The sequence below is a fragment of the Orycteropus afer genome, unplaced genomic scaffold (assembly GCF_000298275.1).
Source record: "Orycteropus afer afer isolate SDZICR_OR568_19922 unplaced genomic scaffold, OryAfe1.0 scaffold00052, whole genome shotgun sequence".
Lineage (NCBI taxonomy): Eukaryota > Metazoa > Chordata > Mammalia > Tubulidentata > Orycteropodidae > Orycteropus > Orycteropus afer.
The window spans coordinates 5107642-5130463 of NW_006921639.1; the positions used below are offsets into that span (position 1 = coordinate 5107642).

Genomic DNA, 22822 nt, shown 5'->3' on the forward strand with positions numbered 1-22822 from the left:
TTGGGGTAAAAGGCTCACAGGGTAATCCTCATCCTCAGCAAACTCAGTTAAAGAGCTTCTTGGATTTCAACTCTATTCCTTGGAACCACTGCATCTGCTAATTGTAGAGGCAACTGGTATAACATATAGGTATCACAGAGAGACTTGAAGAGACTAAGCACAGTCTTCCATGTGATTTCACATGAGCTGTGATGGGCAAAAGAAAGTAAAATTAAAGAAGGAAGACTGAAATAGAAAAAAATGGAAATAAAACGTATCTAAGTCCCTGTATGTCAGGATGGAAGGGGCTTCATCATACAAACTGAAAAGCCCATGTATGCAGAAGGGATTACATCCATACTACAAATGTGGATTATATACACATTTATATTAAGTTAAATCAGTTCATATATTACACCTGACAATTCAAACAGAACATTTCTAGTGAGAGGCGGAAAGTTCCCTTGCAATTTAGGTTCCTGTCCTTTTCCCAGGCTGGTTGGTGGTCTCTGCACAGGACTCAACAGCATGGTATATGAATGGATAAAGTTTGATATCTGGTCCAGGGGTAGAACAGTTTCTGCATTCTTCATTGTAGTATCGCAGCAACAGCTTATATACTTCTCCTGGAGAGGTAAACCAATTTGCAAATTAAGGTATATAGATGGAAAAAGCTTCAATAAAATACTCCAGTTTTATTTATTTATTTGAGCATATGCTCAAATTTTGGTTTTGAAAATACAGCATGAATTTACTATGCTTGGAAGGATTTTCTGACATGAAGCTAAATATTTTAAAAACATTTCTAAAAAGCTATTTAACAGCTCATAATTAGAACAGGCCAGATGTGGTGCCTTGCCCTGTTCTGGGAGTTCATGGCAACCCTAAAGACACATTCAGTTCCCAAGGCAGAAGCACCTTTGAAGTCCAGCTGAAACACACTGGGCATATCTGGTAAGTATGAGTCAGAGTGGGGCCTGTTAAGTTTAAATTTACCCTTACTGTCTTCTTTTTGTTTTTGGTACACACCAAAGTAGATACTCCAGCTTCTTTGCCTTATTTTAATAAGCTGACATACTCATTCAATATTGCAGATGAAGCTTTGGGAGAGTGAGAGTAGAGAAACAGGACTCTGCAGATGTTTACCCTCCCGAAACTTTGCCCTCCTCTCTGAGAGTCATGATTCCCATTTCTTCCAGTCTATCCAGAAAGAGATTTACCAAGTGCTCCTTCTGCATAGTACACAATCCATCTAGATAGCAAGTGTCAGGATGATCTCCTACTTACCAACAGTCAGTTTCCTCTCAGTGAGGAAAGTGTGCATGCTGTAAATGTCTCTCATCAATTCTGAGTCCCCAAAGGTGAAATAAACCACATCTCGTTCAGCTGCAGCAGCTGCCAGTATCTGTATTAAGGCTGTGGCAAAGAGGAAAGACAAAGCTGGATATGATACTTGCCATCAAGATACATTTAGCTCTTTCCTGGTGTGCCACAGCTTTATCCTGCATTCAAGATTGATACACCCAATATACATGTTATTAGAAATGGCAAACACAGAAGGGGCATAAATCATCCAGTCGTGTGACTTTTCAGATATGCCACAGAAAATATCATTAAACTATGGAAAATTTTTCTGGGTTACATATCATGTACTTTTTCTGGGTTACATATCAAGGAAGGTGCATTTGAACACAATACTACTAATGTCTTACTTTTTTCACTTATACTAATCAGGAACTAAATTTTTGGTTTACTCATTCGATTTTTTAAAATTATTTTGTCTTATTACATAGGTACTAGTCTTCTGTATTACAGGAGCTCCCTGATCTCCCTTGACAGATGTACTTCAGACGTTCTTATGCTCTCATACATCCTACAGGTTCACTTTCAAAACTTTCACACCTTCATCCCCCTTGTACTCCCACCTCTACCTGAATCACTGCAGCAGTCAGTGTTACTAAGGATGCTATACAGTAACTCCCTGGCATGCTGGAATGGAAAAACTATTGAGATCATTGTCTACAGAAATCAAAGTCACAAATCACTGAGTCTGAAGTATGTTTCCAAAAATTAAGATCTTTTACACTCTTAATCTCAATATACAGGATTGATTTTAAATCACAGCAAAAAAAAAAAAAAAAAAAACTGAACAAAACTACAAGAAATGCCCTTCTGCTAGTTATGTATCTTTTCCTTCATAAAGTGAGAATCAAAACATTATGGAGACTATCTTTCTGTAAAGTTTTGACTTCTAAGAGCATGTTAATATTCTACATATTCAAAAAATAAAACAGACTTAATGGGAACAGGGGGAGAGACCTATAATTGAAAGCAAATTAAAACAAGTGAACCTAATTTATTTCAGATGAATGAAGGAAAAGGAAAAGGTAAAAGAAAAGGAAGAAAAGAACTAATCCAAGTAATTAGGAAAACATTATCTTACTTTTGTGTCCTCAGTCATGGGCAAGGAACAAAGAATTACCCAAAAATCTCCAACTCTTCTCACTAGGTTTATCATAGTAGTGGAGGTGAAGCAATTCTGAAATTATTTTTAAATGCAGTAGAGGACTACGCAAATGAGTGTGTTGGTATTTTGTTGGGAATCAGGGTTCTCCCTGAAGAAGAAGGGGCATACAAGCACAGAATGCAGGAAGCAAAAATGGACTCTGTGGGGGTGAGCTGAAATTCAAAGTATTAGTGTGTATTCATGACATGTACATTTGTGTATGTGTGTGTACACATACTCCTTATTTGGGAGCTCTGGTGGCATAGTGCTTAAGGCATCTGACTGCTAACCAGAGGCTGGCGGTTCAAACCCACCAGCCACTCCTTGGAAGGAAGACCGAGCAATCTACTTCCGTAGTGATACTGCCTTAGAAACCCAAGGAGGGGTTGCTATGAGTTGGATCTGAATCCACAGCAGTGAGGTTTTTTTTTTTTTTGTGTGTAGGCTGCGTTCTATCTTCAGCTCTAGTTGCTCACCACCCATCAGGTGTCCTGGGTGCATCTTGGGAAAGCAGGGTGGGCCCCCCTTCCCTACCACTATGGAGCCTGTGGGGGTTGGGACTGGTGGCGGTCAGGTAAAACCTGCCATTGGCCATTGCACACCTTAGGTGGAGACCCTATTCATCCTCCACCCGCTGCCTCTGTCTACCTGCCCTGAGTGGGAACGCCGCTCATCTTTGCTCTATCTTGGCCCTGCAGTCCTGCATAGTCCTCTTCCTTTTCTACCGACCCAGCACCTTCATGCCCTTGCCTGGTCACCCTGTGCTGACTCAAGATTTTGTGTCATTCCACTGTCACCCTGAGATGCTGAGGAGGAACGAGAGAAGGCATCTTGAGGGTGGTCAGCTGTGGTCCCTTGTGTGGCCCAGTCCTTGTTGGGGCATCTGGTATATCATTTGGAGTAAGCTATGAAGGGCACCCTGGGCCCACCTGTGGCCCTACATGGGGCCTAAACTACCAGAGGCGTCACCTGAGAACTTTCTCAAAGTTGTCATAAATGTGAAATGTCAGATAACAAGACAGTCAATAAGCGAGGAGTAGGTGTATGCATGTATGCCTTTCCCAGCTTTGTCTTCTGTAAAGGCTCTGTAGCAATGAGCACACCTACCATATATATATATATAGGTGTCTAATCCTATTCCCCACTAAAAGGAACTGAGTTTCTTGGGGAAACAGGTGATAAAATGGTTGGGACAGGATAAGAGTACAGAATACTTTGTTAATACCATAAAGTAAAGAAGTGCTCAAAAAATGATGGGGGATAAACTGATGGCAGCTTGTCACAAGGATACAGAAGCCTCATTTGAAGGAGTGTTCACTAGCCATATCTGGGACAAAATGAACAAAAAAATATTGAGTACAGTAATGAAATACAAACAATGAAAAAACATGAAACTCTTGAGTATATACTGATAAATCATAGAAAAATAAAGTTAGAAAAGCAGGGGCTCTAAATGTGGAGGGAGTGCTGGAATTGAAATGTTATCTTTTGGCAACCATAATGGTAAAGAATGGATCAGGCAAAAATCATTGAAGGGGAAAATCTGAGGGAAATTTTGTCTTCAAGTTGTTTTTCCACAGATTTTTCATTAGTTGCAAGAGAGAAAGAAAACCTCACTAACTACACAGTGGAGAAATGGAGAAACACCTTGACTGGGTGACCAAAATGAATGTCCCCATAGAATCAGATGGGCACCAAATGCCTTTAGATGATATCATGAGGACTCATAGCTTGTGGAGGGTCTAAGAATGCACAACCTCAATCTGATCATGAGGAAAGAGCTAACAAACTCAAAATGAGAAGCACTGTATTCTTCTAAAATGTCAAAGTTATTCATAAAAGAAAAAAAAAAAAAAAAGCAAAAAAAGCGGCTTTGGAAATACTCCAAATTAAAAAGGAGAGTAAGGTGCTCCTTGGTGGCACAAATTGCTAAGTATTCAACAGTAGGTGAAAGGTTGGTGGTTTGAACCCATCCAGTGGCACCTTGGAAAACAGGCCTTGAAATCTGCTTCCGAAAGGTCAAAGCCTTGATAATCCTATGGAGTTCTACTCTGGACACATGGGGTTGCCATGAGTAGGAATCAACTCGGCAGCAAATAACAACATGGAGGTCTTACTTATCTTCATGCTTCATAATTAGCAAGGTATCTGATACACAGTAAATGTGCAATAAATATTTTGTGTGTGTAGGAGGGAAGAAGACTAAAAGGCATGAAACTAAATGCAGTATCTAACACTAGACTGGACACTACTACAGAGGGAATATGCTTTAAAGGGCTTTATTAGGTAATTTGACAAAACTGGAATATGAGTGATAGATTATTGTATTACTGTACATTTATAAATTTAATAATTGTACTATATTTATATAAAAGAATATTTTATTCCTAGGAAATACACAATGAAGTATATAGGAAAAAAAGCATAGTAAAAATTGTGTGTATATGCATAAATATATACCCAGAGGTATAATATTTACATTTTTTCTAAGTTTATAAATTTGAAATTATTTTCAAATAAAGGGATTTTTTTTTTAAAGATGATTGGTAAATGTGAAATTGTTGAGTGTTCCCTAGATTTAGGGGGCATTATAATGGAGGTAAGATACTAAAATACTATCAAAGCACTTCCTAATTTCCAAACTAATATTTATGGAGTATCCACAACATGTGAGGTGCCATGACAAGGCCTCATTAATCTCAGAATGTTGAAAGTAATTAATCTCAAGATAGAGATAGGTTTTAATTAAAACTGCTCAACCAAATTACACATATATTAAAGCTTCAGTACACCCAATTTTAAAAGGTTCCTAATTAACCTAAACTACATGTAAAAATGGAAACTAATGACTTGTCATCTTCCTCTACCAAGATGTATTATTTCTTACCTTTGGTGAAAATTTAGCTGTAAGTATTTCCAATTAAAAAAAAAAAAAAAAACCAAAACCCTAAAATTAGTCCTTTTAGTGTTATTTCCTCCTAACATACAGAAATATTAGATTGCTGGTGATTTGCCATTTATGAAATCCAATATTAATAAAAACATTTGGAAGTTATCTCCTTACAGAATTTATTTTTAAAAAATGCTCCACAGACTGTTTTGTCACTATGGATAGGCTCTTGGAGTTAGGCTTGATAGAGCAATCAAAGAGGCTAGATTTTAACCCTAACAAGATCCTAATAAGAGAAAAGTACAAAGTAAAACCAATTCACATTACATTCTTGATTTCATATCTACTTCTGTCTCGGCACATACTATGACATAAGTATGTTATGACAATGAAGACTGCTACTACCTAGTTTTGTGACCTTAGTCAAGTCCCTTAACTCTCTTGGTTTTTCTCAGCTGTGCAATGAAAGGGTTGAGTAAAATGATCTCTAAAGACTCTTTCAGGAGCTCTGGTAGCGTAGTGCCTAAGGCATTTGACTGCTAAGAAGGTTGGCAGTTCAAACCCACCAGCCACTCTTTGGAAGGAAGATGGGGCAATCTACTTCTGTAGTGATACCGCCTCAGAAACCCCAGGAGGGGTCGCTATGAGTTGGATCCAACTAGATGGCAGTGAGTTTAGTTTTTTTTTTTTTTAAATTTTATTTTGATTTGGGTGAAAATTTACAGAGTAAATTCACTTTTCATATAGCAGTTCACATATACTTTGTCTCATGTCATTGACCAAAATTTACAATGCAACAGCTCCCCTCCCACTTCCTCCCTATAGTTACCTCTTCCCAGTGTCCATCCCTCCATACTCTTCTGCGCCCTGAGCTGTGTCCCTGTGCATGAGCAGCCCTTCCTTCTCCCATGATTGTTCTCTCCAGGGTGTGTGTCTACTTGAGCTAAATGTTTAACTCACTTGCCTGTTCTTTGTTTGGCTGGAAACCACAGGTGTGGGTTCAATTCCAGACCTGAAGGGCAGCTAGGGGCCATAGTCTCAGTGGTTTCACCAGGCTCTACTGGACCAGCAAACCTGGTCCCCACCTTCTTTTTTTTTTGCCTCCAAATGATTTTGAGCTTTGTTCCACATTGTTCTCCCTCTCTATGCAGGATCTCGTACATTCCTTCCAAGTCAATGACAGTGGTAGCCGGGCACCATCTAGTTCTTCTGGTCTCATAGTTGTATAGGTTGCAGATCAGATGGTGTACCAGTTGCTAGGACTGATTGTTTCCATTCATTTGGTTTTCTTCTTTCTTCTTGACGAGGAGACACCCATTGTTGCATCTAGATGGCAGCTTCCTAGCTTTTAAGATCCCAGTCGCTACTCGCCAAAGTAGGAGGTGGAACAATGTTTTGTATAGTATGTTTTGCCAATTGAGCTTGATGTCCCCTGCGACTATGGTCCCAAGCCCGCAGGATCAACTACTCGGTCCCTCTGGGTAGCTGGCTGTGACCAAGCAATGACCATAACCTTGCCCCTTGTCAGCTCTACTATACACCTGGGAATTCTGATCACTCACATAAACTTATAGGACCATTGTCTGCCAACCCTATATATGATCTTGGATACACTCCCCATTTAGACATACCTAATTGTTTAGCCTGTCCTCCTATCTATCCGTCCATACACCCGTTTGCCTTCACTGACAACTCAGTACTGTATATGCAAAAGGGTTCATATTTGTTGTCTGTACTTCCCATGTACCTCTCTCTGTCTTTCTCACCCTCAATGGTGCCATATTGGGCACTCCCATTTGGTACATTGCCCTTCTCTTCACCCAAATCAATATTTATCACTATCTATCTAACAGCATTCCCTCCCCTCCCCTCCCACCCCTGGTAACCAACAAAGAAAATTTCCTCCAATAGATAAACCTTTCCTTAAGTTTTACAGTAACGGACTTATACAATATTTGTCCTTTTGTGACTGACTTATTTCACTCAGCATAATGTCCTCCAAGTTCATCCACGTTATGCGGTGTTTTACAGATTCTACATTATTCTTTAGCATTGCATAGTATTCCATTGTGTGTATGTACCATAGTTTGGTTATCCATTCCTCAGTTGATGGACATCTAGGTTGTTTCCATGTTTTGGCTATTGTAAATAGTGCTGCGATGAACATCGGCATGCATATATCTGTTCTTGTCATGGCTCTCACTTCTCTAGGGTATATACCTAGTAATGGGATGGCTGGGTCAAATGGTATTTCTAATTCCAACTTTTGAAGGAATCGCCATACTGCTTTCCACAATGGTTGTACCATTTTACAGTCCCACCAGCAGTGTATGAGAGTCCCAATCTCTCCACAACCTCACCAGCATTTGTTATTTTCTGTCTTGTTGAACTTTGATACTACTGCTGGAGCAAGATGGTATCTCATTGTTGTTTTGATTTGCATCTCTCTAATAGCTAATGATCGTGAGCATTTCTTCATATGTTTGTTGGCTGCTTGAATATCCTCCTTGGTGAAGTGTCTATTCATGTCTTCTGCCCATTTTTAAATTGGATTGTTTGTCTTTTTGTTATTGAGGTGTTGAAGTGTTCTATAAATTCTAGAGATAAGTCCCTTGTCAGATATGTTATTACCAAATATTTTTTCCCAATCTGTAGGTTCTCTTTTGACTCTTTTGGAGAAGTCTTTGGAAGCACATAAAAATTTAATTTTTAGAAGGTCTCAATCATCTGGTTTCTCTTCTGCTGTTTGTGCATTTTGAGTTATGTCTACGGCCATACCACCCTGAACGCGCCCGATCTCGTCTGATCTTGGAAGCTAAGCAGGGTCAGGCCTGGTTAGTACTTGGATGGGAGTTTGGTTTTTTTAAAGACTCTTTCAGACATTAGAATTTCATAATTCTGTTATATTTTTTCTTTTTACACTGCATTTTAGACTATAAATACACAAGATTTCCAGAAAGATAACCTAAACTTGACCCCAGATAGATTAATAAGTTTTAAACATACTAATTTTAAACATCAGACCAATATTATTTATAAAATCGCCAAGATCTATGCTTCATGATTTAAGCTAACTCTCTTGCATAAGTTAGAGAAGAATAAATCACAAATCCAATAGGCTGTGTGGACTGACTCCAAGTATGACAAAAAAGCATCAAATTCTAACTTCTAGCACAACTAGATGCCAAAATAATCACTTAAATTAACCTGCAGGGAGCTTGGTTTTAATTTTCTTTTTGGCATCAATGCTAAGCTATGAAGAAAATATAAATAAATATGACTAACATAAAAAATTAATTCATAGTATCCTGTTGCAACAAATGAACCAAACAAAATATGGATAAAATGATGGAGACTGACACCACAGGTGTGGCATGAGGATACTGGCATGTAAATATTGGTTACAATTACTGACATGGAGTTCTTAGAGTGTGTTAAATATGGATCTAGGAGCTTTTCAAGCACCAACTCAAGATTTACAGGTACCAACTCACTTAATCCTTACAAAAATGAGTAATTATTAGTATTCTCCTTATTTTGAAAATAAAGAAATTCAGGTACTGAAAGGTGGTTTACTTATATTATTTAAATGAATGCTGACAAGGCTAAAACAATTTGGATTTGAAAGTACTACTGATGTCCTTCTAGTGAAACCCAGTCTTGTATACGAGTGCTCATCCCCTTCATCACCCTGAAGGCTCCAGCTCTGCTCACAAACCAGCCTGTACATACCAAAGGCTTTTGCCTGTTTTTTTCCACAGCACAGCACTACTCTAGGCTTCCTCTTACTCTCTAATTGTTCTTGCTATGTTCTGGCTTGATCTTGTGTTTCAATCTTGACATCACCTGTCCCTTCCCCTCCACTTCACTATTACTTATATTACTAAAGGCTCAAACTTTGATCCTCTGATGTGCTTTAAATACACTGTCTCAACAAATTCAGTCACTGTCTCTAGAATGGCAATTTCCAAATGTAGATGCAGATATAGAGCAGGAAGCCAATATAGATGAAATGATCAAGAGCACAGACATCTGAGCCAAGGTTGCCTGGGCTGGATTCTTGGCTCTGCCATTTGCTATCTGTGGGACCTTTGGGTAGTTACTTACCCCTCTGTGCCTCAAGTGTCTCATCTATGAAGAAAAAAATAAAAATAAAAACCTTTCTAATAGGCCATTGTGAGCTAATACATGTCAGGAATACACTTAGTACAACAGCATGCACCCAACATGTTCCTAGCTAATAATAATAAAAAAAAGATATGAAACAATATGTATTGGTTTTTCAGAAGACAGGGTCAACTCTGACACTTAGCACCTGTCGCTCTCTGGGCAGGTTTACTTAAATTCTCTATAAATCTTGGTTTCCTCATCTTAAAAATGGGACTATAAATTGAAGGGTAACTAAAAACTAAATGAGAAGATACAGGACTTAGACCTGGCTGATGATCAGTAACTCCCAGATAGTTAAAAAATTAAATCCCCAGAGCCAGTTCCCAGATCCACTAACTTGGCCACATCTCCTGAGGTGCTGATAACAAACATTCACTTATTCCAGAAACCTCTGAAAGTGTATTATCATACAAGACCACATTCTAGGCACTGGGGTCACAGAAGAGGGCAATACAGAAATGATAAGGAAGAAATACTCTTACTCATGCTATAGAAGCAAGTCTAAGAAAGAGATGGAGAGTGTGATGACTTCTGACAGAGAGGAGCAAAGTGGTAAGGAACCTGCAGCAGACAAGCTGAGGAGACCTGGCCCCAAATTCTACTCCTTTACCTCTCATTTTTGGTGAGTCAACTCTTCCCCTCTTCTATAGCCACACCTCCCACAAATTCCAGCCAAAGAGTTAGGCTAGGCCAACCACAGCCTAGTAGGAAATGGTTTTTCTCTATGATTTGTCCAGGTCCCACCATTCTAGATCACTGATTTTTGTGGAGTTTGGCTACCTTGATTCCAAAACAGCAAAATAACTGGTAAAGACATCATTTAGATTTGATATAATGGGATCATCAAGTATGGAAGAAAATGGATTTATAAGAAGTTTCTGTATTTTAGAAAATCTTTCATTTACTATAAATATGCCACAGGAATCAACTGGAAATTCCCTTATTCTTAGTAAGAGATCTGTCCAGTGTTTATTGACTCCTTGGCTATAATGATTTTTGGTCCGAAGGATGGCAAAGTGATCCAAGTTGGTCCAATTAGAGTATTTCTGTAAGATTTTAGAAACTAAGGAGTCTTTTTTTCTTCTTGGGTCACTTGGCTACAAAGTTACAAGCCTGGAGTTGATTGGTTCTGTTTTCTGACATGTGGAGATAACCTATAGAATAGAATAGGGCCATCACACTGAGAATAGCAGGAAGGGGAGGAACACATACTGAGTAGAAGGAGCATCTGATCGTAGGATCCCCTTTTCCCTGAGGCCAACTCTACTATGCCTTTCTTGCCCACATCTTCCTGTTCTGGAATTCCAATTATATGTAGGTTATTCCTTTTGATGGTATCCCACATGAATCTTAGGCTTTCTTCATTTTATTTAGATTTTTTATCTGATTGTTCCCTTTTGAAAGAAGAATTTGAGTATTTGTCTTCAATCTCATTAATTGTGTCTTCCATGGATTCGACTCTACTCCTTTGCTCTTCTGATGCATTATCTATTTCTGAAAATTCAGTATTAATCTTCAGGATTTCAATCTGTAGATCTTGTATCATTTCCAATTTTTCATTTAGTTTGTCCTTGTATTTTTTTCTTAAATTATTCTAGGGTTTTGTCTGTATTTTCCTTAATTTTGTCAGTGTTTTCCTTGATCTGTTTCTCAGTCCATTGAAGGTACCTAAATATAATTCTTTTGAATTCCTTATCAAGGAGTTCCAATGCTGCTTCTTCCTCTGGGATGTGTTCTGGTTCTGTGTCCTGGTCCCTCATTTCTACCACTTTATCTTGGTTCTTTGTGTGGACTGTGATGGTCTATTGTCTCCAAAACATTTTGACTTTGTTCTATTTATATTTAATTGGTGATTGTTTGTTGGAATGATTTGCCCAAGATTTTTTTTTTTTGGATGTATCTGAGTAAGCAGGGTATTGTGTTCCTCTATTTGCTAGTTGGCAGCACTTATACACTTACCACCTGTCTCCCAGTGGGTGTGATACAGAATGAGAGTGGTTGCATAGATCTCTGTTAACTGTTTGTGAAGAGCAGTTAAGGGTGAGTCAGGATCTTACTGGTAGTTATGTATCACTGGCTAGTTAGCGCAGAAGGAAGTAGTGGCTCTCACTCAGTAAGTGGCGCTACAGGAGGTGCAAGTGTGGTTGTATCGTATGGGCATAGGTGCTGTTTCCCATTCAGTTAGACAACAACAACTGAAAAACCATCAAAAAAGTAAAAGCAAGTGGACAAAAAGCATACTGCACAAACATACAGGAACAATCACCACAAAGAGAAAAAAGAAAATAAAAAAGAGGAAAGGCAAGAAATGAGAGAAAATATTTAAAGAAATCCTTTAAAAAGGCAAAAGAAATATGTATAGAAAAGGGGGTGGACCCCGCAATATCTGGAGAGGGGGGAAATAAGAGAAAAGAGGTACAGTAGGAGAATAATGAGGATAAAATGGAAAAAATGCAAAATGAAAAACAAGGCATGGGGAAAACCATAAAAAGAAAAAAAATGGGAACCAAGAACAGGGAAGAGAGAAAAAGCTGAAAACTAGAAGCTGGGAAAGGAAGGAATAATAATAATAATAATAATAATAATAATAATAATAATAACAACAACACCAATAATAATTTAAAAACAGAGAAAAACAAACTGATAACAAAAAGGAAAAAAAATATGGGTGGGGCAGGGCAGGGCACCCAGGCTCCACCAGAGCACTCAGACTGGGATGCAATTCCCACCTGCCCAGAAGATAGGTAGGAGTGAGGGATGGCCATACCTCCATTCACCAAGTGGGTGTGGGGTGTAAGAGTAACAAGGGGAATATTGCACCTTTCCAGTCCTTTGTGTTCGGAATGACCTTGCAGTCCCTGGAAATCTAGCATATTTTTAGGTCCCTGGAATCTGAGAGGGCTGTTGCTTTACATATCCAAAATGATCGAACCACTTGTAAACATTCAAAATGGTTGTCCCCTCTAAACAGCCAAAAAGTCCACAGCTCAGCCTGTCTCCCTCTTCACTGCTTTCCCTTTTATTCACCAGCCATCAGTGCAGTCCTCTGTGCAGCCCCTGGCTAGCAGGGCTGATTTTCAGGTTAATTTTTAGGTCCTAACACACCTGGCAATATCCAAGCTGTCCATGCCATCAGGATCACTGACAGAATATAGCTCCTTATGTCTCCTTTTTTTGGTGTTTTCATGCAGGCTCCTCTACTAGTTGGAGTTTAGTCCACTTCTATATCCTTCCTTTCAAAGCTCAGAGCTCCAAGATTATCTTCTGTATCTGTGTTAATTGGTTCCCCTTTTCTTTGTTGAAGAGGGTCTTTGTAGTTCGTCTGCCTGTTCTGCCATCTTACTGGAACTCCTCTTGGCCCCATCTACAAATAATGCCCTTACAGGTGTAAGCTAAAGCTACATTAGTATCTCTTGCAACTGAAAGGACTAAAAGAATTCTAACACGGAATTTCTGGGGAGCAGGGGTTGAAGAAAGAAGGTTAGGAAACCTTTCTAGACTAGTTACATCAGAGTGGAGTCTTTAAAAAAACAAAAACAAAACAAAACAAAAAATCCAGAAAGAATCAGCCAGATAAATATAGGCAGCTTCCGAAGAACGTGCAGAACTCTAGATTAGTGAACAGTATGCAGAGGTTGTTGAATTAATTTGTCAAATAGAAATTTGAGTACATTTATTTATAAGTCATTTTTAGGCACTGAAGTAGGGAGTGGAGATATGAAACAAAACAAATATGACTACATTGTTTTAATTATGGTAAACTAGAAACAACATAAGCCTTTCTACAAGTTAAGTAGCATACTATGGAGATGTAAAAAAAAAAAAAAAATCAAAGGAAATGCATGGAGAAATTGATAAAAACATGAAAGAGAGAACCTTAAAGGAGCACTAAGACCATAACAAGCAAATGAAGTCAGAATAAAGATGGTCTGATCTCATAAGTATAGAATCTAACAGACCAACAGAATCAAAGTTCTATACCTTTCAGAGACACATCTTCAAGTCCAATGTAATTATTTATAAAAACTGACCACTGAGAGCTCCAAATATTTTTAAAAAAAGTAGAAACGGTATTATCTGCATTATCTGATTACAATACAAAAAAATCAGAAATAAGAGATAACAGAAACAAGTATTTTTAAAAAACCAACCATTCAGAAATTTGAAAATTAAAAATCTCATGGGTCAAAGTAAAGCTCAGATGGCTGGGGCCTAATGGTACACTTGAGGCAGGAGCTTACCTCTGTTGAGATGGGATTTAAAAAAAAAAAAAAAAAAAAAAAAACTAGCCTCCATCAAGATGACTGACTCATAAACCAAAAACCAAACTCACTGCCCTAAAGTCAATTCAACTCAAAGTGACCCCTCCTTGGGTTTCATGCCGATCTTATATGCATCAGGAGAACTGTGCACCACAGGATTTTTAGTGGCTGATTTTTCAGAATTAGATCACTAAGCCTTTCTTCTGAGGGGCCTTTGGGTGGACTTGAACCACCATTTGGTCAGCAGATGAATGTTAACTGTTTGTGACACTCAGAATATGGGATGTAGGAAGCTGCAAAAAATGTTGTTCTCATTCTTACAATATGGAAAAAATAAAATAATCTACAATATAAAAACATTTTCTAAGTCTACTAGAGAGTTGAGTTTGAAAGGCAACCAAAGTGTGACAAGCTCCTTTAAGAAGAGATGACCGTTTTATAGAAATTGGCAAACTAATTCTAAAATTTATGTAGAAAACAAAGGAGAAAAGTAGCCAAAAAATTTTTGTACAAAACAAAACAAAATTTAAGGACTTACACTACCTGACAAGACTTATTATAAAACAACAATAGTCCAGACAGTGGTATTGATGTAAGGACAGACATACAGAATCACTAGAATACAATGGAGAACATAAAAGTCGTATGTGTTGTTATGTGACATCGAGTCAGACCTGACTCATAGCGACCCCTCCTTGGGTTTCCGAGGCAGTATCACTATAGAAGTAGATTGACTGCCCAACCTTCCATCTGAGGAACATCAACCTGCAAAAAATGAAACTTGACACTTATACCATGCACAAAAATAAGCTACAATTGAATGTATAATTCTGCTCAAAGGACACAGATTATTGGTGGCCTAGAGCCTCGGGGAGGACAATAATGACAAAAAAACATAAGAGAACTTTTTGGTGTGATCAAAACATTCCCTACCTTGAATGTGGTAATATTAAAAGATTGTATACATGTGTCAAAACTCATCAAACTGTATACTTATAAAAATAATAAACTTTATATGAATTTATACCTCAACAGACCTGAATTTAAAAATCAAAAAGTAACTCATGGGTCAAAAAAGAAATGATGCATTCTACAAAATAAGCTGTTAAAACTTAACAAGATGTGGCTATGTATCAGTGGAAAATTCATAGCTTTAAATAATTTCAATGATATTTAAGAAAGAAATACAGATTTCCTTAATAGATAAATACTACTGAGTATAAATACTGGGAGCTCTGGTAGTGTAATGCCTAAGGCACTTGACTGCTAACCAGAAGGCTGGCAGTTCAAACCCACCAGCCACTCCCTGGAAGGAAGATTGGGTAATCTACTTCCATAGTGACAATGCCTCGGAAACCCAAGGAGGGGTTGCTATGGGTCGGATATGACTCCACGGCAATGGTTGCTTGCTTGTTGGTAAATACTCAGATTCAACTCAAGGACTCAGAAAAAGAACAACACAAAAAAACTAACACAAGTATGATGAAATAATTAACAGCAGAAATTAATACTAAAAATACAAAAACAATTTTAAGTTCAATGGCTTTTAAAAAAATCTAAACTATAAAAAGTATTATAATAATAAAATGAGATACTTGAATGAGAAAGAGACAATAACCACAGATACCAAAGAAACACGACTTATTAAAAAACACAATGTATAACTTTTTACTGATACATTTTAAAACCTCTATTAAGAACAAAAATATAAAACTAGAGTGACATCTATAGAATATGAAAACTATATGCATAAGATATAATCACTTACACTGACCTTTATTAAAAGGTATTAAAATTTCAAGCAAAGTGTCAACAGATAAGTGGTCAAAGATATAAAAGCATAGTTCTCAAGAAATAAAAATAGTAAAAAGATTAAAACATGTCTTTCATGAGTAATTAAAGAAATGCAAATCAATATTGTACTATATTGTGTCTTTTAATTTAGCAAAATCAGAGCAAATCATGACCAAACAAGTCAAATACTCTACGCTAGTGTAAGGTTGTGGTAAAGTTCTTCTATACATGTAAAACTGTTTCCACTGCAAATTAGCACAATACTTCTGGAAAGCAACTTGACAATCTTTCTTGAGGGTCAGAAACATTTCATTTGGTAATCCTTTTAAAATATCCTGAGTAAATAATTTTTTAAAAGAAAAATAATCTATCAACTATAACACTACCATACAAAAGCATAAATTTATAATAATTAACAGTTATTGAAGAAGCCCTGGCAGTGTAACAGTTAAGGGCTCAGCTGGTAATTGAAAAGTTGGCAGTTTGAATGCAGCAGCAGCTCCATGGGAGAAAGACTTGGCAATGTGCATCCATAAAGATTACAGCCTAGGAAACCCTTTGGGGCAGTTCTACTCTTAGGGTTGCTATGCATCAGAATCGACTAAACAGCATACAACATTTACTGAGTGCTCACATTGTGCCAGGCTCTACTCTTAAATCAATGGTTCTCCACTATGGGTGATTTTGCCCCTCCAAAGACATCTGGCAATGTCTGGAGACTTTTTTGTTGTTGTCACAACTTGGGAAAGTGGGGGATGCTACTGGTATCAGGGCTCAGAGGCTAGGGATGCTCTTTCAATGAAGAATCATCACACCTAAAATGTCAATGGTGCCAAGGTTGGGAAACCCTATTCTACATGAATGAACTCATATGATCTTATAAAAGGATTATTCTTTTTATTCTCATTTTACAGATGAGGAAATGAAGGAACAGAGAGCTTAAATAATTCACACAAGGTCACAAAGCTTGTAAATGGCAGAACTGGAATTCAAAACCAGGAGTGTAGCTCACGAGTCCACTTTTTTTTTTTTTAACAATTATACACTTTTGACTCAATAAAAAAATAATCAGAAAATGGATAAGTATATAAAAATGTGGTAATAGTTAAGTCAGTAGAGTGTATCAACTAAATGGAATAATATGAACAGTATGGTGATATATAAAATAAATATTTATAATGTTATATAAATCTGAATACAAAATTACATGCTAATTGCATGTACATGCTAATTATAAGTAAGTAAAATATAAGAGAACATGAAAAAATAGAAATATGTGGTATCTTAGTCTGGATAATGATTCTAAAGTTTTATGTCTAGCATAGCATCTACAATATAAAGTTGTCAATAAATGTCTGCTGAATGAATAAATATATAGATAACATTCTCTTAATAGTTGTCAAAATGATGTATAATTAATGTCAAAATAATGTAACAATTATAAAAACAAAATTGTTTTTAAATAGCAAAACTCATGTACAAGAAGCACATGAAAACATGTATGGCCCTATTTCTAATAAAAGAAATATAAATTTAAGTATTTACACATGTCCATGTTCCCCTTCCATGAAAAAAAATTTTTTTGAACATTTTATTATGCTTTAGGTGAAAGTTTACATAGTAAATCAGTTTTCCAACAACTAATTCATACATAAACAGTTCTATAACATTGGTTGCCATCCCTGCAATGTGTCAGCACTCTATCAATTTCCATCCTGAGTTGTGTTTCCATTCCTCTAGTTTCCCTGTCCCTCCCTGACTCCTCATCTTTGATTTTGGGCAAATACTGCCCTTTTGGGCTCATATAATTGATTGCTCTAAGGAACACATTCTTCATGGGTATTGTTATTTATTTTATAGGCTCAGCAATTATTTGGCTGAAAGGAGGCCTCCAGGAGTATATTCAGTTTCAAGTTAGAAGGCTGTCCTAGGACAAGAGTCTTGGGGTTCCTCCAGTCTCTTTCAGATGTGGACTTTTTTTTTTTTTTTAATGTGAATTTTGTTCTCTACTTTTTACCCATTCTAATCAGGACTTTCTACGTGGTCCTGGTCACAGTGGTTAGTAGTGGTTGCCAGGCACCATTAAGTTCTTGCTTGAATTTTTTTTTGTTACAAAAACAGTATATGCTTAATGCAGAATAATACAGATAAAAAGAACACCTATATAATTCCGTAGTGATACTGCCTCAGAAACCCAAAGAGGGTCACTATGAGTTGGGTCCGACTCGAGGCACATGACAACAACATACCACCTATGTAGCAAAAACCATAGTTAATCTTTGTATATAGTTTTTCACAAATAACATGCTCACACACAAAATCCTTATGAAAATCACATGCACACAGGTGGTGGGATGTGTGTGTCTGTGTGGTTGGCAAAATCATGTAATGTGTGTGTCATTTACATATAAATAAACGTAGAAAACGTCAAATTTGTGTGTGTAATTTTATATATATATTCATAACTGAATTTTAAAAGTGGTTCATATGACATATATGGTGTTTTCTCCCCCACCTGGTTGTTCCAAGAACATTCTTCCTTGCCAACAAATATATATTCCTATAATGGTATTTAATGGCTATATTCTATTACACAGATACACTATACTTTCTTTCTTTTCAAAATCACAATTTCAGTAACCATTCCTCCATTGAAGAACATTATGATTGCTTCTAATTTTTTAATGAATATTCAGGTAATAAAGGGGAGGGAGAAGTCAAACACCCACTCCTAAATTTTAAAAAATCTCAATAATTGAGAAAAGGAATCTTTGATTTTGCTTGATAGTCACTGGAGGAAGCAAGGCTGCAGTCTGAAAGGTTTTTATGTTATAAAACAAAGAAAAGAAACCAATACATTTATAAAGCTTCCTAAATTGTCCATCAAGAAGGACCAAGGCTGATGGCAGCCTTGGTTTCAGGATTGATGACATGAATCTAGTCATTCATTTTATTTAAGATGAAAACAGAAAAAAATGTCTGTCGTATGATCAATAAGCCCAGAGTAAAAAACAGATTTCCTCAAACAAATTCAGGATGATAAGAGAATTTCATAAAATAAAAACTAGAAATTCTTTTATTAAAAAACCCCACTGCCATCGAGTCAATTCCAACTCATAGCAACCTGGACAGAGTAAACTGTCCCATAGGGTTTCCAAGTCTATAAATCTTTACAGAAGCAGAATGCCTTGTAAAGGCAAAGTGGAGCGGCTGGTGGCTTTGAACCTTTGACCTTTTGGCTAGCAGCTGAATGCTTTAACCAGTATGCCACCAGAGCTTTTAGAGATATTCAAATAACAGAGGAAAGCAGCACCATGCAGTTTTCATTTTTGAACTTGAAGGAAATATGGGTGAAAGTCTTTAGAATAAGGGGATAGGAAAGATTTTTCTAAGCAAGCCATAAAAATCTGAACACATAAAAATGAACTCTGTATGATAATAAACCAACAGGGTTGAAATAAATGAAAAACAAAACTGAGAAAAATACCTGCACTATATGACAGTCAAACGGTTCACATTTTATTAATATATAGAGTTATTAATGTTGTTGTTGTTATGTGCCATCAAGTCGGACCCGACTCATAGCGACCCCTTCTTGGGTTGCTGAGGAGGTATCACTACGGAAGTAGATTGCCCAACCTTCCTTCCGAGGAGTGGCTGGTGGGTTTGAACTGCCAGCCTTCTGGTTAGCAGTCAAGTGCCTTAGGCACTATGCTACCAGAGCTCCCAGAGTTAGCCAATGAAAAATCAGAACTATACCCAAGGAGATAAATGGACAGAAGAAGTGTAAAAGCAATTTTCTAAACAAATAAAAATGGTGAATAAATGAATGAAAATTATTAAACTTTAGAGACATTTTAAAATCCCATCTTGGTGACATTGCTTGGTGCTCAAGCAGGGAAGTGAAGGTAAACTGATACAGCTTTTCAGAAGAGCAATTTACAACCAGTATAAAAACATAAAGGAGTCCCTGAGTGGAGCTAACAGTTAATGTCTTACTGCTAACCATGAGGCTGGTGGTTTGAGTTCACCCAGAGGTACCTCAAAAATCAGCCATGGAAAACCCAATGGAGCACAGTTCTTCTATGATACACATAGGATCCCTATGAGTTGGGATAAACTTGATGATAACTGTTTTTCTGGTTTATCAAAATGTAAACGGTATGTAAACTTTCATCCATTCATTTACTTATAGGAATTTACTCTAACCCAAAACCAACCAAACTCACTGCCGTAGAGTCAGATCTGACTCATAGCAACCCCTCCTTGGGTTTCAGGAGGTATCACTACAGAAGTAGATTGCCCAACCTTCCTTCTGAGGAGTGGCTGGTGGGTCTGAACATCAGCCTTCTGGTTAGTAGTCAAATGCCTTAGGCACTATGCCACCAAAGCTCCCGAATTTACCCTAAGGAGATAAGTAACCTATAGGTAATTGCACCAGTGTAATTAAAATATAATATAAAGGAAACAACCGAGTAATATATATGTAACTGTATTAGAATACCATGTAGCTATTAAAAAATGTTGACACTAGATCTACATTTCTTGGTTGTAAAAGCTATCCATGAAACTAGGGTTTTCAGAAAGAGGAAGTAAGAGAATAGAATATATGGTGCGATCTCATTAATGTCAAATGATTACAGAGATATCTGAAAGGATGCCCACCAAGAAACTTAACAGTGAATTCTGATGAATTTCACATGGTATTTTTCTGGATTTGAAAAAAAAAAAAAAGTACCATTTTTATAAAAATAATAAAATGCTTTTTCAGGAGAAGGGAGAGAGGATTTACATTATGATGGACTTAACTGTCCTAGTCCTAATAATGAGCTAGATTTTATCTTTATCTAGTTTGGCTATCAAGATCAGCTGGCTGTTTTATGTTTGCTTTTATTGTTTAACTGCTACTTTGGTAACCATTCCAAAGCAATGTTATAACACTATTTTCTATAAGTGATGGTTTCAAAAGTAAAGAAATGTCATAATCTGGTAGATGGCCAATAGTTTTGTTGATCAGATTTTGTGACTCTTCACCATAAACAAGCAAATGCTTCCTGACCTGCAACCACTACCTCTCTCAATCTAAACTGTCACAGCACCATACATAAGAAAGAGAAAGGGCAATATCAAATATTCTTTTTGGTATAATATTATGATAAGACATTGGAAATTTGGTTTGAAGGACTGAGTTTTTTTCTCTAGTAAAAATGCTATTATCCTCTCTACAGTAACTCACTCACCTTTTAATCTAGAATCACCCCCAAAGGCACCACAGCCCCAGTTTCCTGTGGCCACTGCAGAAAGGTTCTCTGAAGAAACTCCAGGACGGACAAACCCACAGTAAGCCTGAAGGATAAAGAAATACCAAAGCACATGAGTGACCAGACAGTAGCAATGTTTCTGACTGATGCTCTAGGATCAGGATCTATTATCAAGCCTATCTCTCTCTCTTTTTTTTTCTTCAGGGCCAAAGGAGAGGGAAAAATAGAGAGAGAGAAAAGCCTGGATTGTACAAGAATGAGAGTAAGAAATGATAGATTCTAATATATATTTGTTTTGATGCTGGGTAAATTAAATACCTTAAACCAATACATGTCTTAATTTCTTTTTCCAATTCAAACAAACATAAACAGAAATATCAGAAATAGTTCAAGAATTCATATGATCCCAACAACCATGTCCATGACCTAAGATGGAAGAAAGTCACTTGTTAGAATACTGTTGTCTTTGAAGGCTTTTGATGACCATTTTTTTCATCAAGGTAAAGAATTAGTGGTATGCTTTCTCAGCACTCTCTTTCTCTGAATTATTGGAACTAGATTAATAACTGTGATTAGCTTTTAAATGTGCTTCCTAAAACTGAAATGCTTAACAAAGAGCAAACAGCCACCTATAAAAAGGATTCCTACACCAGGTGAAAAAGAACCTTCAGATCTTTTTCCAGCTCTAAGAGCCTCTAGTTTCACAACTCTATTTTAAGCTAGAATATTAAAAAAATTCGCCAGTAACCTGAGAAAAGTACAATGTATCCCAAGGATGCTGGCTAAGTATTAATTACATGAACAGCTGCTTTTATGTATTAGTTTATGGTCCCAAAGTTTCTGATTTCCATTTCTTTGTTGTCAGCCAAGTTGGCTTTTCTGCCCCCTAAGGGTTCTCAGTTTTCTGAAACTATCATCAGACTATATTAAAAGGTTTAATATAATAGCAAAGCAAATCTCCCCTGAGTTCTCTCAAGAACCAAATAAAGCCTAAAATATAGCTATGTAAAATAGTAAATAAAATAAAAAGAATGATCTGTGTCAAATGTTCCCAGGGAAAAACCAAAGAGAAAAGAAAGGTGCTTCTATGAAATCCACACAGAAACATAGTAAATTGCTCTCTGAATTTTCCACAAAGGTATAAAAATTTATTTTATACACTGTCTGGATGGATTAACAAGGCTATTCCTTCCACCCCCTCCTAGACTCTAAATACTGACAGATACTAATTGTAAGTTGGTACCAGACCATTATTCAACGCTTGTGGTACAAGCTTACACAAGAACTCACAAATTACCTGCATAATCAGATGCATGGAGCTTCTGAAAATCTCAGGTCAAAAATAACAGAAAGCTCAATTTTTTTGAGCAGTTCTTCAAAGAGAAAGTGTCGCTACCATAATGTCCACAAGGAAGATAACAAACTTGCTGTCAGAGTAGACATAACTTTGCCACTTCATTTCCTGTCAAGCTCTTCTAACTTGTTTGGATGAAGAGAAAGCTTTCTTAACCTCCTATCTCATGTCTCTGCATCACACCATTAAATTTTTTTTTTTTTTTTTACCATTTTCCTCACTATTGTCTCTAAACAACTGGGCTAACTTCAACTCAATGAGAAAAAGTAGGTTAATGAAACAAGCCTAAAAATGGAGAATTATGTGAAACAAAATCAAATACAAAGTATTAACCAATTTTCTTGAAAAAATGGCCATAACAAAAACAAAATACAAAACTGAAATTACGTTATAGTGTTCAAATCAAATCAAACTGTAAAAAAAAAAATAATCAAATAGAAATAGCTGATATAAATGATTGCATGGTAATGAGGTATAAACAAAAAGTGGTTAAAACAGTTAAACACAAAATCTTTTTCTCTGCTAAAAGCAAGCATTTCTAAGGTCATAAATAAGACAGAGTGAATCAGTAAGCTCCTCTTAATCCCCTTTAAAGGGACAACCAAA

General features: G+C 36.8%; 1 protein-coding gene across 1 annotated transcript in view; it reads right to left on the reverse strand.

Annotated features, from left to right (window-relative positions):
* Positions 1-450: 450 nt before the first annotated feature.
* The window catches only part of PARG (poly(ADP-ribose) glycohydrolase), a 219830-nt gene continuing 197458 nt past the window's right edge, over positions 451-22822 (reverse strand). The window contains exons 16-18 of the mRNA XM_007938616.2: positions 20842-20947; positions 1267-1395; positions 451-605 (exon numbers count right to left, since the gene is read on the reverse strand). Coding sequence (XP_007936807.1) covers positions 451-605; positions 1267-1395; positions 20842-20947 — 390 coding nt within the window. The remainder of the gene's footprint in view (positions 606-1266; positions 1396-20841; positions 20948-22822) is intronic.